This window comes from Anolis carolinensis, chromosome 1, assembly GCF_035594765.1.
Source record: "Anolis carolinensis isolate JA03-04 chromosome 1, rAnoCar3.1.pri, whole genome shotgun sequence".
NCBI classification, from domain to species: Eukaryota; Metazoa; Chordata; class Lepidosauria; order Squamata; family Dactyloidae; genus Anolis; species Anolis carolinensis.
In genome coordinates, this window is record NC_085841.1 from 235,739,762 (window position 1) to 235,764,022 (window position 24,261).

At 42.2% G+C, this 24,261-nt stretch overlaps 1 protein-coding gene across 1 annotated transcript; it reads right to left on the reverse strand.

Moving 5' to 3' along the window:
- Nucleotides 1-1,609: 1,609 nt before the first annotated feature.
- On the reverse strand, nt 1,610-16,259 carry cntf (ciliary neurotrophic factor). Its single transcript, XM_003215005.4, has 2 exons — nt 15,288-16,259; nt 1,610-10,999 (listed from the first exon to the last, which is right to left on the reverse strand). Exons 1-2 carry the CDS (start codon nt 15,399-15,401, stop codon nt 10,511-10,513), a joined length of 603 nt encoding a protein of 200 aa, XP_003215053.1. The 5' UTR covers nt 15,402-16,259; the 3' UTR covers nt 1,610-10,510.
- Between the last annotated feature and the right edge of the window lie 8,002 nt (nt 16,260-24,261).

Below are 24,261 nucleotides of genomic sequence, written 5' to 3' on the forward strand. Positions count from 1 at the left end.
TTCCACCCGGAAATTTATACATTATTATTATTTTGTCTTGCTCAGGGTGTCAGTTTGTTTTACAGTTGTGTGACTTTAGATACCTTTTCATAGTGGCTAAAATACACTTTTGTAATTTCCCATTCAGTGTGTTTACCTGTCTGAAGCATGACACAGGAGAAAGAAAGGGTTTTTTTGTCAGTGCTGATGCTTTGTGGAACAGCTAAGATAACGAGATAAAATGGGTAAATATACATTTCAGAGTTCCTTTCCCCCATTGAGTAGAGGAGGGAATTTTCAAGGACACTTTCTCAATTGTATATTATAAGTTGTGCCTCTGAAAATGTCTTCTTCTCACTCATATTTTCTCAGTGATGAGTTAACAGATTGGATTTAAATATGTAAAAAGGGAAAGGTTTCCCCTGACGTTAAGTCCAGTCATGTCTGACTCTATAGGTTGGTGCTCATCTCCATTTCTAAGCCAAAGAGCCAGCATGTTTTCGAACTGCTAGGTTGGCAGAAGCTGGAGCTAACAGCGGGCGCTCACTCTGCTCCCGGAATTTGAACCTGGGACTTTTCGGTCTGCAAGTTCAGCAGCTCAGTACTTTAACACACTTTGTCAGTGGAAACAGAAGTAGCGGTAAAACCCTGATGAGGGTGGGATTACTAAAGGTAAGCCTGGCCTTGAAGCTGTAGAGGAAATACTGTTGAACATTGTGGCACCAGATCCTGTCTGAGAAGTTAAGCAGTATCAGCCCTGGTTATTACTTAGATGGGAGGCGGCAAACAAATATCAGGTGCTGCAGGCAATATTTATGATGATGATGTTTATTTATACCTTGCTTTCTCTGCCACTGATCGAAAGGTTGGTGGTTTGAATCAGGGGGGTGGGGTGAGCTCCCGCTGTCAGCCCCATCTTCTGCCAACCTAGCAGTTTGAAAACATGCAAATGTAAGTAGATCAATAGGTACTGCTCCAGGAGGAAGGTAACGGCTCCATGCAGTCATGCCAGCCACATGACCTTGCAGGCATCTACAGAAAACGGCAGCTCTTCAGCTTAGAAAGGGAGATGAGCCCCAGAGTCGGACGCGACTAGACTTAATGTCAGGGGGAAGCCTTACCTTTGTTACCTTTACCTACCCTTCTCTGTACAAAAGAGACTTAAAGAAGCTTACATTAAAATCAAATACAATACAATTTAAAAACTAAACAGTTAAAATTCTTTAAAAACGGATCTGAAACATATTCAAAGCTAAAACCACAGCACCCCCTGACATGGTCTTTAAAACCTCTTTTAAAAGCTTTTAGATATTTCAAGGGAAGAAACTATCTTAGGGTTCTTGGCCTAAGAAATGCCTATGAAATTCATGTGGTTGCCCTAAGTCAACAGGCAACTTGAAGGCACACATGGCACACAATGTGGCAATGGATGGAATTCCATAAATAGAAAATGTGAATTTGAACGTTTTCATAGCACTGCTCCCTGCTGGTGACAAAAAGATCTGTACTCATACTTTCTCCCATTTCCATAGTCAACTGACGATTCAGCCTGAAATATTCCCTATTTTGAAATTGCTCCTGGAATGAGCAATACAAATACACTATCATAAAAAACACAAACACCACAATATCTGTTAAAAATAAAAGACATTTTATTTAATAACATCATTCTGAATACACATGTGCAAATCTGGTCAATAAATTAATGAAAGCTTTGTTGAGTTTGCAGAGTAAATCTGCATGTGAGTTACCAACACACCACACTTCATTCATGTTGAATGTGTATACTGCAATAGCTGGAATAATTGTAGAAAAGCATTCTCTCCAGTGCAGAGCTTTCCAAACTATGTGTTGTGACACATTAGCATGTCAGTTGCATCGTGTAGATGTGTTATGCAAATCTAATGAGGAGTTTCTGAATCTATGTCAAATAAGTAATAAAGCATATATTTTTAAAATTCAAATGTAAGTTTTTTTCATGAGATATGTTGGGTCCCCAAACATTTCTTATTACAATTTATGTATGTGTCCGTTTCTTTGGTTTAAATTCCGGTTCACTAACAAAACCGAATTACCGTGTTGCAAAATTATGCATGTCTAAAACATGTGTCACCAACATGAAATATTTAGAAAGCTCTGCTCTAGTGCATGTTAGAAAGGAGACTGTATTTTTAATACAGCACTCACTGTCCCCAGTTTCCATAATGACTTGTGTTAAAGGTTAGAAAGTGGGCCGCTTCCAACATTGTGCAAGTGGACCTCTTCTTCCACCTCCAGCCCTGTTGTCACCCTCAATGTATCCCAAACACATGAAAACATGTAAAGATGCTTCTGCAGCTCTCCCCTCCTCACACACAGCAAAGAACACCATACTATGCCCAAATACATTCAGATGTGGTTAGGAGCAAAAGTGAAAAATCACAATATATATATAGAGAGAGAAAGAGTGAAAGAGATAATTTCTTGTCTATTGGGATTACATAAATCTCAATAAATATAATTTAATTGCTATTTTTCTTTCTTTGACATAACACCTTTCTGGAAATTTCTAGGTCCTCAAATAGAATTGCACCATAGGATCCAGAGGATCCTAGAGAGAACATTTTAATGAAATCCATGAATAATCAAATCTACAAACATCAGACCCTTGGCTTAAAAAAGAAGATTGTAAAAGAAAATGGAAGTATTTGGGGCTCCTTGAAGTTACCAGTCCTGTTTTATGCTTCCTATTGACTCATGGGATCCTTTATTTAAAATCAGTCAAAGCATGTTTCAATCAATTACTCATCACATGTTGGAACATTCTGCCCACGGCAATAAGCCTTCCTGTGGTGAGAGACACAACATCTGCCTAGACAAATGAAGGTTTAGTAGCTGTGCCCTTCCAATAATATAGAAAAATAAGAAAACACTCATCATTGTTAGATTTGAGATACTTCTGAAGGTAACACAATATGCTAGAGGAAATAATTCACATTAAAAATTAGGATAAATAAGTTTCAAGTTTTAAACATTTTGGAAGAGATAGTGGCCCTTGAAAAAGAAAGAAAAATATTTCTTGCTACCTTTTATTGTTGTTTTTAACAGCTTAGATCCAGAGTTACACAATGCAGAATTCTGCTCACTAGGATATCCCTTGGGGGAATGGCAAGAAGTAGCAAGGCAGTGCCTTATTCCCTCTGCAAAACCTCTTCTACGAGGGTTGAATGAAAAGTAATGCCTCCACCTTCGTAACTCCTCAACAGATGGCAGTCCTGGTATGCGGCAGGTACTGGCTTGTTCAGTAGACTCCCCTCTACAGTTCCATTTGGTGGGAAGCCTTAGCATTGAATGGTTGTGTTGTTAAAATGTGAAGTATGGAACCCTGCACAGACGGTCGGTCAATGCGACTTAAGCAACGTGCAGTCACAGAATTCTTGACAGCAGAAGGTGTCACCCCAAAGGAGATTCATCAGAGAATGCAAGCTGTTTATGGTGATTGTGTTAATGTGAGTACTGTGCGTTGTTGGGCGAGTAAGTTTAAAGATGTTGAGGTGGGAACATCTGACTAGTGTGACAAACAAAGAATTGGACGTCCTGTGACAGCAACCACCGAGTTTCACAAGCAAAAGGTTGACAGATTGATTCAGGACGATCGTCGTATCACTCAGAGAGATATTTCAAGCATAATCGGCATTTCACAAGAACGTGTGGGACACATTATTGCTTTGCTTGGCTATCGGAAGATCTATGCACGATGGGTACTGTGAGACGCTGGTTGTGGAAACAGAGTGTCGACTTCTTCCGTTTCGGGTTCAGAAAACTTGTTCATCGTTGGCAGAAATGTATCCAATTGTTTGGTGATTATGTGGAAAAGTGAATAGTGGTATTTAAAGAGCACATTCTAAGGATTATTTCTGCATTTGATTTATTAAAATACTCCCATCCAAACCAAAGGTGGAGGCATTACTTTTTATTCAACTCTCGTATATTCACCCCCTCCACCTAATGCTACATTGATGATAGCCCTCTGTACTTCAGGGGAAATGGGAAAATATATCTTCTGATCTTTCCTCCAGATGAAACAACTATTGGAGACAAGCAAAGGAACTTATTATGTGGTGAATTTGTAGCTTCGAGACATTGTGGAACATTCTTATAGTGGGAAATTGTCTTCTTCCCAAAGGTCCATACAAATTGCATGGGTTTCAGGAAGAAGCAGGAAATCACCAGCCAATGGATTTAAATTCACTGGTTGGCAGATGGGCATATCTGAAGTGAACCTTTCCCCTGTTTTTTCAAACCAGAAGTCTACTGTTGTTAGGACTAGCAATTATATTTTTGGCCAAATATTTTATTCAGAAGCAAGCCCCACTATGGCAGATCCAGATGCGGACATCATGATATTTCTTACAATAAATATATTGAAATCAATGTGTTTGAACTTAGTCAACAAGCCTAGACTAAGGGCAAAGCTGAGATTCAGCCCAATGAGTTCAATTAAAATTCTCATTGTCGCAGCCTTCCTCATAGTCCCTTCTCGTATACCTTTTCTGTTGGTTTTTCCCCTCCCTCCCTCTCTCTTTCTATCACCAGTTTCCCTGTCTGTCTCTCACTTTCTACTACCAAGAATACTCCCAATTCAAAATAACTTATCAGTTGAACAGGATTTGAATTATTTTTTATTTCTGGCTGGTAAAACAACGTACATGCTTAAAAAATATTTGTATTTAACCTGAGAGCAAAACATATTGGCTATTTTAGTATAGGGTCCTACAGTGGTTCTCAACCTGTGAGTCCCCAGGTGTTTTGGCCTACAACTCCCAGAAATCCCAGCCAGTTTACCATCTGTTAGGATTTCTGGGAGATGAAGGCCAAAACATCTGGGGACTCACAGGGTGAGAACCATTATTGTACTACATACCCAAATCCATCTCCACAAACATAAACATCCATCCAGTTAGAGAGAAAGGTGTGCTGAAAAATCTTATGCCCAAATAATGGAACAGTACAGAAAAAAGACTGCAGAAACAGTTGAGAAAAATAAGAGCAGACAATGAGTGGAGTATAGTGCTATCCGAAGAAGCCCTTGAAAATTCTGGGAAGGAGACAGTGCCATAGCATAAGTTCCATCTGAAACTGCTCTGAGTGTTGCCTTTGTTCTGCTCTATTTGCCAAAGTCATCCATCAAAAACTGTCCCTAACAACTAAAATGCCACAGGCTCTGACTCATTTAGACCGGGGACTACAAAGTTTTGTTTTGTTCTCCCGGCTTCAAGAGAATGGCATATAAGCATTCCAAAAATCCCAGTTGATTTTTGATTCCCAGTTGCTGCACTCAAACTCCGAGGGGCGATTCTGTGGATTAATTTATTCATGCAAAGTGGTCCTAAAACAAGAACCAGTGCAGATTTTATGAACAACAATCCCTCTTTCCTTTCTAATTTAGTTTAACTAGCAGTCTTGATATAACCTAACATTGACATTTTGGATTGAAATGTGCTCCCGTCTCAGAGAAGCACTTTTTATTATATAGACAGCAGTTCGTTTAAGTGACTCCACAACCGTATCCATGTTTGCCTAGGAAACATTCCTATTGAGTTGTATGAGATTTATTCCTAGGTGGCACAGGGGCTTAAACCACTGAACTGCTAAACTTGCTGACCAAAAGGTTGCAGGTTCGAATCCGGGGAGCGGAGTGAGCTCCCACCGTTAGCCCCAGCTTCTGTCAACTTAGCAGTTCAAAATCATGCAAATGTGAGTAGATCAATAAGTATCGCTCTGGCGAGAAGGTAACGGCGCTCCATGCAGTCATGCCAACCACATGACCTTGGAGGTGTCTACAGACAACGCCAGCTCTTCAGTTCAGAAATGAAGATGAGCACCAACCCCCAGAGTTGGACACAACTAGACAATGTCAGGGGAAAACCTTTACCTAATCGTGTGCAGGATTGCAGTGTATTTTGAGTTAATCATTGTCATGCAGTAAGCCTATGCAAAGTTACTCAGAAGTTTAAAAAAAACTTTTAGTATTATAATTATATTATAATTTCCCTAGACTAGTTAGGATTGTGGCTTTAAAATAACGAGCCGGAGGAGTCGGGACTGGAAGAGGAGGAAGAGCAAAAAAAAAAAAAAACCTACTACTTTGCTTGTAATGCAACTAAGTCTGGCAAGTCAGACTCCAAAGAATTTTATTAATCTTCTTTTCCACACAGTTTTCACATTTCGCATAATTTTAAGTTGAATTTCTTTTTCAGCAAGTGCAGGACTTACTGAAAATTAATAGATCCTCTTCCATCAAAAATAAAAATACATTTATGAAATAATGTTTTGCCCCTTGGAACATGACAACAAAGCAGCTACAGAGGCTTTCAAGCCTACAAATCCTTCCAGACTTTGAAACATGACTGCTTGTTCAAAGTAGTTTATTCTTTTTATCTCACTGTGGCATTTGAAAAGTAATTTGTTGCAATTACTTGTTACACTGCTTGGAATAATCTGTAGCATTTTCCATTTTGTCTTGCTTATTATTCTATGCTATGGTACCTTTCATGACTTTTTTAAAAAAACAAAATTGATCAGAGAATGGCATGCAGCTTGAAAAAATCCTGTTGAACATTTCCTGATGTTTAAAATGCTATTTTAAACGCAACTTCAAAAGTAATTAGAAAACATCACTATTTCAACTAGTAAAGTAACATCCCTATTTAGCGTGTTTCTTTTGAAATGTTACTCTATTTTATTTTATCCTCGTTTTTACAAAAATGGGTAACAGATAGCTACATTACGCGATGCCCGTCACTTCCTAGCTTCTGATCCAAGTAGCTCAAGACATGTATTAGACCAGGCATGGGCAAACTTGGGCCCTGGAGGAGTTTTGGACTTCAACACCCACCATTCCTAACAGCCTGAGGCCCTTTCCTTTCCCCCCTCAGTGCTTAAGCTTAAGTGGCTGAGCGGGGAAAGGAAAGAGCCTGAGGTGGGTGTTGAAGTCCAAAATACCTGCAGGGCCCAAGTTTGCCCATGCCTGCATTAGATGTAAGGAAGAGGAGGAACAATTGGCTCTTCACTGGTGTCAGACTAAAACTCCCACTATCCCAGGCATGGGCAAACTAAGGCCTAGAGACCGGATGAAGCGCCCTGGGCGTTTATCTCAGGCCCTCCTCATTTTCCCTGTCCTCTTGGCACAAAGATGGCCTGCCGCATCCTTATGCCAAAAATATGGGGGAGGAAGGCATGTAGCAGCTGAGAGCTCCTGGGGTGCTCTCAGCCTCTGCGTATCTCATCCTCCCAGCATAAGGATGGTGTGAGTGACCCCATCCTTATGCTGAGAGGATGATTCGAGGAAGGCACTTGGTGGGTGAGATTCCCCTGGAGCAGACTCAGCCACTGCCTGTCTCGCCCTCCTCCCAGCATAATGCCAAGAGGACAGTCCAAGGATCAGGGAAGGAGGATGGGAAGGAGAATTGGGGCAGTCACCGCATGTCCAACCTTCCTCCCAGCATAAGGATGGGATGAACAGCCCCGTCCTTATGCTGAGAGGACAACCCGAGGATGACCTGGGCCCTTCCCTGTCTGCTCCTGGCCCTGTCCTTTCCCGGCCCTTAAAACTGGGAACTTCCAATAGATCTTGGTCCTCAGAAAGGGATCTCTGGGGTTGGTAGGGGGTGAGGCGGTCCCTCAGGTACATTGGCCCTTTGACCATGTAAGGCATTAAAGGTAAGCACCATCACTCAGAAAGTGATCCAGTGCTCAATTGGTAACCAGTGCAGCTGTAGTAAGATTGGTGTTATATGACATCTCATCGGGGCTCCCGCAAGAAGTCAAGCAGCTGCATTTTGTACCAACTTGAGCTTCCAGATCACCGACAAAGGAAGGCCAATGTAGAGGGCGTTACAGTAGTCCAGTCTTGAGATGACCGTGGCCTGGATCACTGTATCTAGGTCATCCCTTGACAAATAGGGGGCCAGCTCCCCAACCAGTGTGTACCTGGCCCCTATCCCTCCTGGCTTGGTCCTCCCAGACAGGCTCACAATGCGGCTCCGATGCAAAAAAGTTTGCCCATGTCTGTACTATCCTGTACCAATGCCCAGAAGTTGCCTTTTCTTGTTATAAACACTGCAAAGATTATTTTACAAAGAATGATATAATCTAATGGGAACAAACAAGGGCGACTGAGGGTATGACTGTGGATATTTAGCAATACAGTAGAGTCTCACTTATCCAAGCCTCTGGATTATCCAAGCCATTTTTGTAGTCAATGTTTTCAATATATCGTGATAGTTTGGTGCTAAATTCGTAAATATAGCTATTACAGCATAACATTACTGCGTATTGAACTACTTTTTCTGTCAAATTTGTTGTATAACATGATGTTTTGGTGCTTAATTTGTAAAATCATAACCTAATTTGATGTTTAATAGACTTTTCCTTAATCCCTCCTTATTATCCAAGATATTCGCTTATCCAAGCTTCTGCTGGCCCGTTTAGCTTGGATAAATGAGACTCTACTGTAATCTAATGGGAACAAACAAGGGCAACTGTGGATATTTAGCAATACAGTAGAGTCTCACTTATCCAACATTCACTTATCCAACGTTCCGTATTATCCAACGCAGTCTGCCTTTTAGTAGTAATTGTTTTTGTAGTCAATAATATTTCGGTGCTAAATTCGTAAATACAGTAATTACTACATAGCATTACTGCATATTGAACTACTTTTTCAGTCAAATTTGTTGTATAACATGATGTTTTGGTGCTTAATTTGTAAAATCGTAACCTAATTTGATGTTTAATAGGCTTTTCCTTATCCCTCCTTACTATCCAAGACATTCACTTATCCAAGCTTCTGCCGGCCCGTTTAGCTTGGATAAGTGAGACTCTACTGTACATGTTTTTTTCCCCATTTATTCATTCATGTTGTAAAACAGTTTACAACATGAATTAAAACAAAATACAGATTGAAACCACTCAGTGAATACATTGAAGAAGAATGAATAAAAAGAAATAAGTTATCAGGTTAAAATCAAACAGTTAAAGCAGCTTTAAAAGTGTAACAGGAAACAGGGGAGGCAGAAGCACCTTCCCTTAAAAAGATGACTTGAACTGTTTAAATAAAAGGTTTTCACTTGCTGGTGGAAGGAGAGCAGAGAGGGGGCCAAACCAGTCTCCAATGGATGTGAATTACACAAGTTGGCAGCAGCCACCGACAAGGCCCTCTTCTACATTCTTGCCAGCATGAACTCTGAGCATAGATGGACTTCCACTCCTCCCCCTGGTGCACCTTTAAGCCTGCAGGGTTGCTTACCCTGTCATCAAGTTCAGCTTCAGAACTAAGCATTCCTGGAATGTAGATTGAAGTAACTTGAAACCAGCAGTGGTAAAATTGAGGAAATGAAAGGCCAAATTCTTTCCATTTCTTGGACACCATGATATTATCATTATTTACTCCATGTGGTGGAACTCCACCAAACCTCCAAACCAACTTGACACTTTACCAAAAAGAAAGCCATGAGATTTATTCTGGAATGTCTCTGACAAGTGCTGAATTTTAACATTCGAGCAGAAATCTAGGTGCTATCGTATACAACTGAGTCTAATTCAGACTACTGAAGAGTGCAGCGATCCAAAGGGGAATACACATCCATGGGAATGAAACACTGGTCTCACCACCACCCTTTACTTCAACTAACGGGAATGATATACCCTCCACAGTTTGCTGAATGGCAAGTCCCATAAGCCTAGCCAGCAGGCATTTGTAAGAATTGTTGGGAGTTGCAATACAACAATATCTGAATGAAGTCAGAAGTCCCACTCCTGCTTTACTCACTTTTTGGCCCTTGCAGGTTTATGGAAACATCTCAAATGGGCAATTAATAAGCGAATTCATTTCACCTTTCTCCCACCAACAGTGTGCAATACTAAAACTTAACATGATATGTTGATGAAATTTCAAACAATCCATTATGGTTCAGCAAGAAGGATGTTTAGAGAAAAGAAGGTCAGGCTGAAATTGGTTGTTTATTAAACATGCCTTCCAACCACTTGTGGCTGAAATTCAGACAGAGCTGTCATAAGGTTGCAATGTAATGGTTCTCATCAACCTGTGAGTTCCCAGATTTTTTTGTCCTTCAACTCCCAGAAATCCTAACAAGCTGGTAAACTGGCTGGGATTTCTGGGAGTTGTAGGACAAAACACCTGGGGACCCACAGGTTGAGAACCACTGTTGTAATGTGACCGATTCTTTGTGGGAAAATGTGAATGAATAACAACCACATGTGGTTGTTGCAGCCTTACTGGGTGAATCAGGTGGTGGCAGAATTTACATTCAAGCAAACATGATTCTGCAAATGTGTCCAAGATGATACAGTATTGTCAAACAGCTTCAATTTAAATATTATTTAAAAGAAAATAATGCTAACACTGGAAAAGCACTACTCACTCCACCTCTTAGAGGACTTGCTATGATCACATTGTTTCAGTTGAATAGACCATAGTTGTTGTGGATGAAGAATTTGGTCTGTAAGCATCCCACAGAGAAGAGCAGCCTCATTTTTCTTGGGCTTGAGCCGTGCATGAAGCAGCACACAGGACAGTGCCTGGCTGAAGAGACTTGGAGACTTGGTGGAGGTCCTTGATAGACCTAACAGTCCACTGAGCAAGTTGCTGCAGCACCTTCAGGCCTCTGATTTTCTTCTCAAATGATCCATTTTCACCAGGGCTCCTTCTGTCTTCATATTCTCTAGCTGGCACATTGTGATTCAAGATGACCATGAGTTCCTCCAATTGGTAAGCCAATGCAGTGACTTGTAGCATGACCGACTTGATAGATTCATGGAAAGCAACATCAGCAGGTGTCAGATTGGATCTCTGCTCTTCCAGGATTTCCTCTAGCAAAATCTCAAATGCCCAATAGGCTTTCAGATTATCTTGCAGCCTCTCAGCATCTGAAATCTCAGCCCAACACTCTGTCTCAGCTACAGGTACACCGTCAATTAAGTCAAGGCTGAAGTTAGTGTCCAGTCCCTGCTTCTCAGCCTAAAAAGACAGAGGTTGGAAAGGGATAATGGGAAGAGAATGATTTTCAAAAATATCTGGTTTATAGTTGGGGGTATATATCTGGTATATAGTCAGTGCAACCTCACCCACCACAGTTCGTCTTACAAAAAAGAAATGCATGCATATACAGTAGAGTCTCACTTATCCAACATAAATGGGCCGGCAGAACGTTGGATAAGCGAATATGTTGGATAATAAGGAGAGATTAAGGAAAAGCCTATTAAACATCAAATTAGGTTATGATTTTACAAATTAAACACCAAAACATCATGTTTAACAACAAATTTGACAGAAAAAGTAGTTCAATACGCAGTAATGCTATGTAGTAATTACTGTATTTATGAATTTAACACCCAAATATCACGATGTATTGAAAACATTGACTACAAAAATGCATTGGATAATCCAGAGTGTTGGATAAGCAAGTGTTGGATAAGTGAGACTCTACTGTACCTAGAAGGAAGTAATCAGTTTAACAATTAGTTCTGTAGTTTCCAAAAGACATTGAAACCATCATAAACCAATGGTTGCCTGGCAATATGTCAACTACCATACTTACTTTAAATAAGAAGTATTATGGCCACTAAGAAAAGGCATTAAGTTAATTATTATGGGCAAGCTGTAATTAATGGATTGAAGTCATTGTATGCCTGAGGTCTGGCTGAGGATACTACACCTGGCAAAACTGAAGTTACCATCCTGAAAATGGAATATGAAAATTGTGTTATGGGAGAGCAAAAGAGATGAAGAATTACAGAGTTCATAAATGTTGGCAAGAAAGGTGCTGATGAGAAAAACTACTGAATTGAACTGAGATCTTTGGGTGCAAACAACCCATGTTTGTATAGTCAAAGGCAATGACTCTTTAAGTTAAGGAGGTTAAAGATGTTCTGAGCTGAATGACAGAGGTTATCTAAACAAACAAATAATGAATAACCAAAAGCTCTACATAAGAGACCCTCTTCCTTATTGACTGTGTGTCAGATCTGTAGGGATGCAGTATTTGTTCACCCGCCTTTCTTCAGGTCTGAACAGAGGAGGGAAGGTGAGTATGAATGTATGGACTATGAGTGAATGTGATGTTCCCACTGTCTGTGTAACCAACACAGCTATTTATAAAACCAGTAACTGTGTGCCTACTTCTTTCTCTGAAAGTGCCTGATGCACTCTGTTCCACTGAAAATGGATTAAGAACATGTTTAAGGTTCAAAAAGCCACAAAGATCTGGTGGGAGACGTACGAATCAGAGATACAAACTAACATTTCCCCAATATCTTCCTCTGAATGCCTTCATTTATCTATTCAAGATATTTCTTCAATGAGCATTTCATAAGAAATTGTCTTATCCCCATCCAGACCACAGAGTTTGGTAGCATTATGCATTGTTTGCAGTCCTTGAGAGGAGCTGCCTTTCTCCCCTTTTCTGGTTCTGAAAAATAGGATCAGATGCTATTGCTGGGTAATAGTTGCAAAAGAAGCATTCCTCATTTGCCACAGATATACTATTTTATATTGAAGCCAGCTAAAATTAGGAACAAATAATTTAGATAACAATTGTTTTTAAGACAAAATGTAGCTTCCTCTTTTTTCATCATTAATGGAGCTGGTGAGCTTCACCCAGGATGGAAAAAGGAGGATTTTTAAAAATTCTCTCTCCCAGTATTCTTTAAAATTGAAGGTATAATTATTTCATCATCAGCTAGAAGAAGAAGTGGGAATCCTATGGGCTTTCAAATTCCTGGACCACAAGTTTCAGCAGCCCTAACTGCCATAGACAATGTTGTAGGATGACTGGAGGTCCAGTCTAACATCATGTAGAGAACTAAATGATCCCTAACTCTGTGACAGAGACTCATTTCATTGTCTGCAGATTAAATGTCTCTCGTTTGATCTTAAGACTTCATGTTGACAATATGATTCCATCACCAGCCCCAGGTAACTCAGTATTAAATCAAGGATAACTTGAGTATGGAGAAGGATTTTTAAGAGTTTCACAAGAATTATTTTAAAAATACTTTCTTGGACTAACATGTCTATTTCTCTGAAAAATGAATAAGGAGATATTTCACCTCTACTTGTAATCAGTATGGTGTAATGATTTCGGTGCTGGACTACGAACCTCATCACATTGAGGTCATCTATCTGGGCAATGGGGGGGGGGGATTCGTCATGGATTGTGGCAAATCCAGCATGGGGCATAGGGAACCTGGCACCCCGTACTGCATTACCCCTCACCTTATCCCACAAGGGGAAGCATCTCTGACCAGCTTCCCCCCGTTGTTGTCTATGCAACACAGGAAGCCTCATTTGTTGCGAGTGCTGCCTTCTGCGACACTTGGTCCTCTCTTCAAGCACTGAGCCCCATTGAAAGTAGATCGACCTCATGTAATGAGATCTGGTGGGCTCTGTGCCTGAAGAGAGGTCCAAGTGTTGTAGAACAGGCTATTTTGCCTGTTTGATGAAGTCCTAGGACTCTAGAAGGATAAGGTTGAAATCCCCATTCTTGACTTTGGCCAAGTAAGGAGCCCCCGGTGGCATAGAGGGGTAAAGCCTTGTGACTTGAAGGTTGGGTTGCTGACCTGAAAGCTGCCAGGTTCGAATCCCAACTGGGGAGAGCGCGGATGAGCTCCCTCTATCAGCTCCAGCTCCATGCGGGGACATGAGAAAAGCCTCCCACAAGGATGGTAAAAACATCAAAAAAACATCCAGGCGTCCCCTGGGCAACGTCCTTGCAGACGGCCAATTCTCTCACACCAGAAGCGACTCAGGTTGCTCCTGACACACACACACACACAAAAAAAACCTTGGCCAAGTCAGACTCTTTCCGCCTCAGAGAAATGTAAAAGCAGTCCCCATAAATTGGAGTTGACTTGAAGACACATAAGAACCATACTTGCAGTTATTTTAAATTATCAGAGTTAGCATGGTGTAATGGTCTGAGCACTGAGCTACAACTCTGGAGACCAGGGTTCAAATCTCCATTCAGTCTTGAAAACCCTGCCGTTATACAGTTACCACAAGATGGCACTGTATAATAAGGACAGTTTGTTTTCAATTAGATTAGTTTCTTTCTCTTTCCATCCTCAACTCCAGTCAGGTGCATCATATCATTACTCTGGATTTCAGCTCAGTCCAAGCAATTTAATAAGGATGGCAACTATACTTCTTACATTGACAGATTGCTCAAAAGTATTCCTTTTAAGAATCAATAAATGGGTTTTGTTTGATTGTTACAAGATTTTCCAAAAGGGTGGGTAGGTAGCAAACCTTGTGTAATTTCTTGACTTCTATCATCCACTCTACAATATATAGTTCTAAAAATGGTTGCTTGATCTAAACCCATTTGCTCTGCACTGCCTCTTTCTTCAATTAAGCGCTAGCTGGGTGGATAGATTTGCCTTTGGGCACGGAGTGGGTGTATATATATGTGTGTGTATCTCAGATAACTGGCATGAGTGTGTGTGTATATATATTGTTGCTCATGCCAGTTATCTGATTCTGTGCTTTAGTGAGTCATCTCTGTTGTTAGAGGGAAAACTTTAGAAATTAGGTTTTGAATGGGAGCAGGGAAAGGAGGGGTTAAAGGCAGCCATCCAATTAGACACTTAGAAAATTGGATTTAGCTCAACACAAAACAACATGGAGTGAGGGGAAGCTTCACAGGTTCATACTGAATCAATGAAGTAACCTGTGATGTGAATAAAGATTACCTCATCCCAACAAGAAATCTTTACATCTCTCTATAATTATGAATCTAACAAGGGATCCTATTTAAGTGCAAGACAGGCTGGTAGCACTGATAGGTCTAGTGTACAGTACTTTATTTAGAGCCATTTTTCTCATTTTCTTAAAGCTTTGCACTTGGCCGGGCACACTAATATCAAAATGCCAAGAGACGGTATGATGTGATTAGTCCTGGCCTGGGATTTGAAAGAGAGCCATAAAACTCATTTTGGTGCAAGGCGCTTACCCTCAGCCTAGCCTACCTCACACAGTTGTTATTTATTGTGAGGAACAAGGAGAGCCATTCATGATGCCTCATTAGAAGAAGAAAAAAATATGACAACTGATAGAAAAGAATAAATAAACATGCCTGACAAAATTGAAATGAAAATAATGCTTTTCCTATAAGACCTGGGAAACAGAGTGCTTCAGCTTCTCATTCATCTAAATAAAGTGACTGGAATGTTTAAGATGTAAAGGAAGAGACCTACAAGAGATTAAGAAAAAACTATGACAGAGGCACGGGGAAGAAAAAAAGACTTACATAAGACTCAAGGAGGAGACTGGCATCCGAGCGCATCTTCCTCAGCAGGTACAAGGTGGGGCGGCAGAACTCGTGGTGCTGGGAGGCCCCAGGCAGCCGCTCTGTCGAAGCCATCGCCCCGTCCGGCTGGCCCAGAGGTGACAGCTGCAGCTGAGGCTCGCACACAGCCGGGTGTACACAAAAATCCCTTGCTCAGCTCATACATTCCAGACAAGGAGAAAATCCTCCACTTGTGTGCCTGGCACTTCTCTCCCTCTCCCCTCCCACCTTCTGTCCCCTGCGGCCTGAGAAGAAACAACAAAGTCCTGGCAGTGGAGCTTAACCCTTGGAAATTATCACCAGCAATTTTTGTTTCCAGCTCTCCAACCCACTCTGTTCATCGTGTAGGCTGTGCACAGTAGACACTGCCTGTTCCCACACATAGCCTTTTCTCTCTTTCCCACCCTCCAGCTTGTTTGTATCCTCCCTTTCCCTGCATGATTTTCCACTGCTCTGTCTCTAATTTGCTACCAGCCAGGTCAGCGACATACTTAATCCTTGTAAATTCAGCTGCAGCAAAGCTTAACCCTGAAAACACAAAAGAAACTGACTCGCATCTCTGTCTTACCTTTTGCTTTCAACTAAAAGCCAAAACAAATCTGTGAAAGCATTCTGCTTTATCAAATGTAATGCAATTTGCCACATTGTTTTGGGAGATCATTTATAATCTAAATTATTTCAGGAATGCCTGGTCTAATTGGTGTCAGAGCTGGTCCTAGGTATTTTTCAAGTGTAGGCGAACAGAATTTTGGCACCCCTCCCCCCCAAACCAATCACTGAAAAATAAAAGCGTTGGATAAGCAAAAATGTTTGATAATAAGGAGGGATTAAGGAAAAGCCTATTAAACATCAAATTACATTAAGATTTTACAAATTAAGCACTAAAACATTGCTTTTTACAACAAATCAACAGAAAAAGCAGTTCAATACCTTGTGGAGGCAGGCCGCAGGAGACAGGAGTTGCCTCAATGGTGCCCCCAACAAGATGGCGCCACAGGCAACTGCCTAGTTGGCCTGGTGGTTGAACTGCCTCTGATTGGTGTTGCTATATTGTCCAAATATTTCCTCCTCCTTTGCTCAGAAACTGTGGGGCCAATTGACACAGCTAGGGAGGTGTCAATCTGAATACATCTCCTTTGATCTGAATTTTGGTTTAGTTCACAAACATCTTTGCCTTTTCTCCGGGGAATTCAAAGTAACTTCTTCCTCCCCACTTGATCATCACAACAGATCTGTGAAATTGGTCAGATTGAGGGAAACAGGCCTATGGTAGTCCAGAAAATTTCACAACTCAGTAAGGACTTTAAATTAACTGTTTAGTTGCATTCTTCACAAGAATGGAGAAACATGTATGAAACTTACTATAGATATGTGGAGAACAAATGTATATAGGTATGTGTGCAGGAAATCAAACCCTGGGCTCTGGAGTGATGGTCCAAAACTCATACCACTATACCATGCTTACTCTCCAGGCTTTCATCAATGTACCTGGACTGCATTTTCCATCGATCCTAGACAAAATAACCATGGCTGAAAAAAGTTGCACTCTTGGTAACTAGATGTTTCTCCTTGCTGTGCGATGACTGTATCTGGAATTATGATAACATGTTCCTTTGGATAACTGTGATGGCTGCCTTCATCTAGGACCCTTTCCCACTACATAATTATAGCACTGGCATCTTATTTTAACTGCCATGGATTTATTCTTTGGAATCCTGGGATCTTCGGGTTAGGGAAAGGTACTTAGCAGGCATGTGTGATCCATTAAAAGTTTCAAAAGTAATTACAAAAATGGGGGTGCTGCCGTTTCATTTCTAAAGTGTTTCTAATGTATTATTAGTGAAAATTTCATTACTGTAACGAGAGTAACGAAATTTCGTTACAATTTCGTTACAGTAATTGTGCATTGAGGAAAATTCTGTGGCTCCTTTCTCCCTCATTTTTACAGCTACTGGGGTGAACCTTGCTACAATGGTAGAACACATTTACCACTGTTAGCCTACCAAATTTCAGGACGTGTCACTTATCGACTTTTTTTGAAGAATTTTCAGAATTCTTATAAACAACATCTAAAAAAATACAAGAGCTATCTCCATGAATTGACTTCCTAATAGAGGTCTATGGGCAGATCCAACAAAATAAAGTATTGGTCAAGTGGTTTCTTGCTGAGAGGGAATTATTTAGAACCTGAAACAGATTATCTTTTGGGAGATGACAGAACTGGTTTTCTTTTAGCCAGTTAGAAAATAATGCCAAAAAGGAACATCTGACAAGTTATAGAACAGAAGTGGCCCCATGGCATAGGCATCCATGTCAGAGTTGAGAGGTAGTAAGAGTAAAGGTTTCCCTGACGTTAAGTCCACTCATGTCTGACTCTGGGGATTGGTGCTCATCTCCATTTCTAAGCCGAAGAGCCGGCATTGTCCGTAGACACCTCCAAGGTCATGTGGCCAGCCAGCATGACTGCATGGAGCGTCGTTCCCGCCGGAGCGTTACCTATTGATCTACTCACATTTGCATGTTTTTGAACTGCTAGGTTGGCAGGAGCTGGAGCTAACAGCGGGTGCTCAAGCTGCTCCCAGGATTTGAACCTGGCACCTTTCGGTCTGCAAGTTCAGCAGCTCAGCGCTTTAACGCACTTCGCCACCGGAGCTCCTATTGAGAAGTAGTAGTTTAGTGGAAATCCTAGAGTTCACTCATAGTATTAGACTTGTGGTTTTCTTTCCATTGCAGAACTCCCTCACAATTGATGGAACTCTTTTAAAAATTGCACAAAAAAACCCCCCAGAAAAGTGAGGTAGGGAAAGGGTGAGGGAATGAGGTAGTTGGTTGATCTCCCGATGGCCGCCAAGGCACTTCGTAAAAATTGTTTTTTGGGGAAATGGAGCAGCTTGTAAAATTGCTTTTGGTAAAAATTGTTCTTTGTAAAAATTGTGGTGCAAAACATTGAGAGGTTGCTTGCAACAGCCATCCTGGCTGCATGACACTGGCGCGTGCCACATGGCCATTGGGGCAGCTCGTAATTATTGTTTTCTGGAAAAATTGTGGTGCTAAACATTGTGAATTTAAAGCATTATGATACAGCTCAAGGAACCCTAGGATGGGAGGTTGGACTTCAGGAAGACCAGCAGTTCCACCGAGGCGGGGTCCAACAAGCTCGGCTGAGGGGGGACATTATCTCCAGCCAGGCTGAAAACCCTCTCACTCTGCATGCTGGTAGGTGGACAGCTGAGAAACTTCTGAGCAATCGTCAACAGATTCGGCCACACCTGGCTCTAGGTAGACCATTAGGCCAACAGATCACAGGATCCGAGCCTCTACCGCCTCCTCCAGGTAGTGATTAAGAGAAACCTCTGCCAAGTCTACCTTGCGTGCTTTGGTAGGATAACAATCCAACAAGCATTGCAACCAACCCCCTCTACTTCTGCTGTTGTTGCTGCGGCAGTGACTGTCGATGCATTTTAGGTGTGAGGACAGATGGCACCTCCCCACTGTCAGCACTGCTGCTTGTGCTGGAGATGACCAGCCTAGCTGTTATGATGCAACCTCCTAGTGTGTCAGGGACTACATCTCCCAGCCTAAGGCTGTATGCATCCCTCACCAGGGTAACAAGCTGTGCCTTCCATTTAGCTACCTCTTTGGAGCAGATGGTACCCTTTAGGCATGCATTGCATATAGCTGCCAACACGTGGATCTTGCAGCTTAACAATGGCTCCAGGCATTTCCTGAGGGCAGAAGTCAACTTCCTCACAACCTCCTGTACCTGGGGTGTCAGCGACCCAGCCCCCTAGCCTATCCAAGTGTTTCCTGAGGCCTTGGAAGAAGAAGGATCACCTGGCTGAGGTGGCCTCTTTAAAGGGCTTCAAAACATAGACCAGCTGGGAGATGGTGCTCCACTCCTGCTTGTTCAGGACCAGCTTGTTCACTATCAGTGACAAGGAGATGATGTGGATTGCCTTCTGCTGCTCCACTATGCATTGGAGCATCAGGAAAGTTGAGGTCCAGCGGGTGTAAACATCTTGCAGGAGCTTGTGATGCTGGAGCCCCTTCACAGCCTGCCTGTCTCACAGCCTTGCTGCCTTAGTGGAAGCAGCCTGCGATCTTGCAAAACCAGTCAATCAGTTGACTTATGTGCTGGGGATTCCATTCTTCAGAACCCTTAAATGCATTTGATGGTGCTGTGGAGTAAGTGTGCCACACAGCTAACATTCGTAAAGCCAGTGTTTTCCAATGCTTTTATCATATTTTCCCCACAGTCAGTCACCATGAACCCAATCTTTATGTGTTCTTGCCTCTCATGCATCCACTCCTCCATCAAGTCTTCCAAGTACTGGCAGATCATATCTGCCTTGTGGTACTTGTCCAGCGATGCCCTGTCTCCAGGCATCTCTCCTTCTCCCACCAATGTGCTGTAAGGGGAAGCTATGAATGCCCTACCTCTATGCTGGACCAAATGTCCAAATGTACCCATGGAGGATGTAGCCTCCATGGGCACCCTCCAACAACTTCAGCATGCATTCCTTGCAGCCCTCATACAGGGCTGGTATCATCCTTTGAGAGAAGGTGGTGAGCAAGGGGAACTTGCATTGGGGAACCAAAGAGTGTCAACAAGCAACAAAAGCCTTTCTACTCTACCATCTGAAAAGGCTGGTGGTCAAGAGCCAGCATCTCTCCCACACGCTGGGTGATCTGCTTGGCAGTAGTCGGCTCCCCCCCCCCCATCTGATCTTGCCCCTGGTGGGCATGCCCCACCCGAATTTCCATGGTGGTCTGCATCTTCTTCGCCGCAACAGCAGCAGGGGAAAGTGGGAGTAGTCTGGCTTCTGCCGATTTCTCCCTCCAGTCTAACCGTTGCGCGATGTTACTTCATGTGCATCCTCAACTCTATTGTAGCCAGATGCCTCAAATCTTTCCCTCTACTTCCTTTCCCATTGCAATGCCTGCACACTGCATCCATGGCAAACTCAGGATGTACTTGGAAATGATCCCAAAAGTTTGACCTCAGCCTTCCCATCACAACAGTGCGTGTGGTGGTGGTCATGGGGTGAGGAGAATGGAGGGTTGATGGTGCAGCCTTCTCTGCAGGCTCCTCATCCTTCTCACTGCCAGCTGGGGACTCAGAGGGAGACCCAGGGAGGAAAACAAGTTTTATTAGTTCCCCCACTTCAGCTTCCAAGACATCCTCCTCCTGTGTTTGCTGTATAGTCAAATTCAGCCCTGCCTCTACCACAGAAACAGGAACTGGTGACTGAGAGGGTTGAATCACAGCAGTTCTACTGGTACTACCATCACCACCCAAAGTTGTCCGTAGATGCTTACTGGGTGCTCCCCTCCGTCCTTCCTCCCTCAGGAACCACGTGTAGACCCAGAGGATGTACGACCCAACCATTGCCACCAAAACGCTTCATGTTTATCTCTGGAACAACTTTGGTCAGAATGTAATAGTACAACTTGTGTTTGTGTTATTCTCTGAAAGAAAAGGTAGTAACAGCAGGCAGTAACCCTAGGGCCAAAAATGCAGCTGTGTCCAAGGCAGCAGCTATTAATGCTATGCTATAATATCAGACTCAAAAGGATTTCAATTTCCAAATAGGGTTGCCCCTTTGTGCTGTTGTGTCAAAGGCAGCAATGCAGCCAGACTGTGTCCAGTGTTCAAGGCAGCTATTGATGCTATGCTATAATGTTAGACACAAAATAATTTCCCAAGTAGGGTTGCCCCTTTGTGCTGGTGTGTCAAAGGCAGCAGCACAGCCAGACTGTGTTCAAGTCAGCTATTAATTCTATGCTATATTAGACTATAGACTCAAAAGGATTTAAATGTCCAAGTAGGGTTTGTGCTAATATGCCACAGCAGCAGCCAGCCAGCGCCCAGCGTCCAAAGCAGCAGCCAGCTATTAATGCTATGCTTGCTATATTTGACTCAAAATTAGTATTTCAATTTCCAAGCTGGATTGTCCCTTTATGCTGGGTGCATCCATCCAAGGCAGCTAGCTATTGCTATACTATATTTGACTCCAAATAATTTAAGTTTCCAAGTTCGGTTGCCCCTTTGTGATGGTGTGTGTACAAGGCAGCAGTTATTAATGCTATGCTATATTAATTAAACTAAAAAAATAGATGTGTATGGCCTTTGCAAGCAACTATTATGCAGAAGCCACCAGCAATAACTCAAAATGGAAAACGCCTAGGCAGCAGTTACCAATGGTCTTCTCCATCTTGCAAGAAGCTACCTTCTCTGTCTGTCTTCCTCCTGCCTGCCTGCCCTGAGCTGTACCTCCTCTCTGAATCCCTTCCAGAGCCCAAATGGAGTCTGTGCCAGTGCGTTCTGGAATTTAAAGCAAAAATGGTGGCCACTCCACCTTCCCCCTTCCTCAACCTATTGGCTGAGAGGCATTCCAATACGTTTGGCTTCACCTCTCAGCAGGACTTGGTTCTCTGTGATTTCTTTGCTGTGTCACACACAGAGACTTTCAGAAATATCAGAACTTAAGAATAGAAGCCCTCTTAAGCTTTGATTCTTAAATTTTTGGCACAGACCACTCTGATATCTTGTAAGTACAAAGCTAACAAATTTCTTACGACTTGCAACAGGATACTACTTTTCTGCACCAGCCTAGTACTTAGTATTCTGAGCCACAGAGCTCTAAAGCATCACCAAACTATAAATCCCAGTACCCTATAGGATGCAGCCCTGACTGTTGAAGTGGGTCCATAGTGCTATAACTGTTTAGTGCGAAAGGTCTCCTATACAATGTGTTGTCGAAGGCTTTCATGGCCGGGATCACAGGGTTGTTGTATGTCTTTCGGGCTGTGTGGCCATGTTCCAGAAGCATTCTCTCCTGACGTTTCGCCCACATCTATGGCAGGCATCCTCAGAGGTTGTGAGGTATGGATAAACTAAGTAAGGAAAGGAAAGAATATATATCTGTGTCCAAGGTGTGGCAAGAGTCCTTTGTCACTGGGAGCCAGCATTAATGTTTCTGTTAATCACCCTAATTAGCATTGGAGATGTTTTGTCCCTTGCCTGGGGGCATCCTTTGTTCAGTCAAGCCTTCATTGTGTTGGTTCCCATCTACTGTTTTGATTTTGGAGTTTTGTAATACTACGGTCAGCGAAGGACAAGAGGGATCCTCTCTCTTCTGCAGGAGTCTACCGGATACCATGCAGCTGTGGACAAGTCTACATAGGGACCACCAAACGCAGCGCCCAAACAAGAGTCAAAGAACATGAAAGGCACTGCAGACTAATTCAACCAGAGAAATCAGCCATAGCAGAGCATTTGATGAACCAGCCTGGACACAGGATACTATTTGAGAACACAAAAATGCTGGACCATTCCAACAACTATCATGTCAGACTACACAGAGAAGCCATTGAAATCCACAAGCATGTGGACAACTTTAACAGAAAGGAAGAAACCATGAAAATGAACAAAATCTGGCTACCAGTATTACAAAACTCCAAAATCAAAACAGTAGATGGGAACCAACACAATGAAGGCTTGACTGAACAAAGGATGCCCCCAGGCAAGGGACAAAACATCTCCAATGCTAATTAGGGTGATTAACAGAAACATTAATGCTGGCTCCCAGTGACAAAGGACTCTTGCCACACCTTGGACACAGATATATATTCTTTCCTTTCCTTACTTAGTTTATCCATACCTCACAACCTCTGAGGATGCCTGCCATAGATGTGGGCGAAACGTCAGGAGAGAATGCTTCTGGAACATGGCCACACAGCCCGAAAGACATACAACAACCCTGTCTCCTATACAGTTTGAGAAGGTTCTGTGTGGCACTTTCTATATTAGACTGCATGTAATTAATTCTAGCAATCCAGTAGTTGCATGTTAGCCTGCATTGTACTGCCAAGAAATGCAAAAGTGAATAATCTCTAACAAAGAGAACATCTGCATACACATCTATGAATTTTTAGGTTGTTCATTCCGTGATACATTTTCATGTCAAAAAGGGGAAATCCAGGAAGGAGCTTCCTAGAAACAATAGTGTGATATCTGCCACATATAACTGCAATAGACATTTCAAAATTGTAATGAATTTTTGGTCACGGTCAAAATTTTAGTAGATAACTGAAATTCTAAAGGGGCTTCCAAGAAGCAAACCTATGGGAGTTGTGTATAGTTTTTTAAATGGCTGTTTGGCAGTCTGCTTTTGGTTTCATAAGTATCTTTTGTTCTCATTTGGACAAGCATTCCTCCACATACTATGGTGACTTTCCCCGAGCTCTAGTTCCAAATACATCTCGTTACCCTTTGTTAATTTGGTATTCAGTTGAGGTGGTCTAAAGTAAGGAGCAACACATTAGATGAGCTAGCCCAGTACAAGTACACAAAGATATCAAAAATGTCTCAGTCAATAGCTTATGCTCAGATGCCTCTCTTGCTTTTGGAATTGTACAGGCTATTTGGCTGATACATGTACATTGCAGGGTGTTCCCAGATACCCTTAAGAAGGACTCCAGACAGTCTACAACAGCAATTTTCAGGTCTGAGGGAGAGGAGAGAAAAGGACCCCATTTTAAAGACACTGTAGTGTCAGATGACACAGCTTTGGAGTGTTGGCTTTTGCAGAGAAGAGGAAATTAATTTTTCTCCTTTTAGTACCATATTCCTATATGATGGGTTAGATGGTCTCTGTGGTCCCTTCCACATCTGATTCTTTCTGAAACAGCCATACATTGCACAGAGGGTTTTTAGCCCATTTCATGAATCTGATCCTTCCTGACACCTGAACCCCAATATCCTTAGTCATTTATCTAATTCACAGACATACAGTCTGCCTTTCCAGTTCTCCTCATTTTCCATTTCCCTGCAGCAGAACTGCAAGTTTTCATAGGAAATGGTACATAAAACAAGATATTAATACTGCCTTGGCTCAACAGCAATGCTCTTTCACCGCCAACAAAGGTAGCA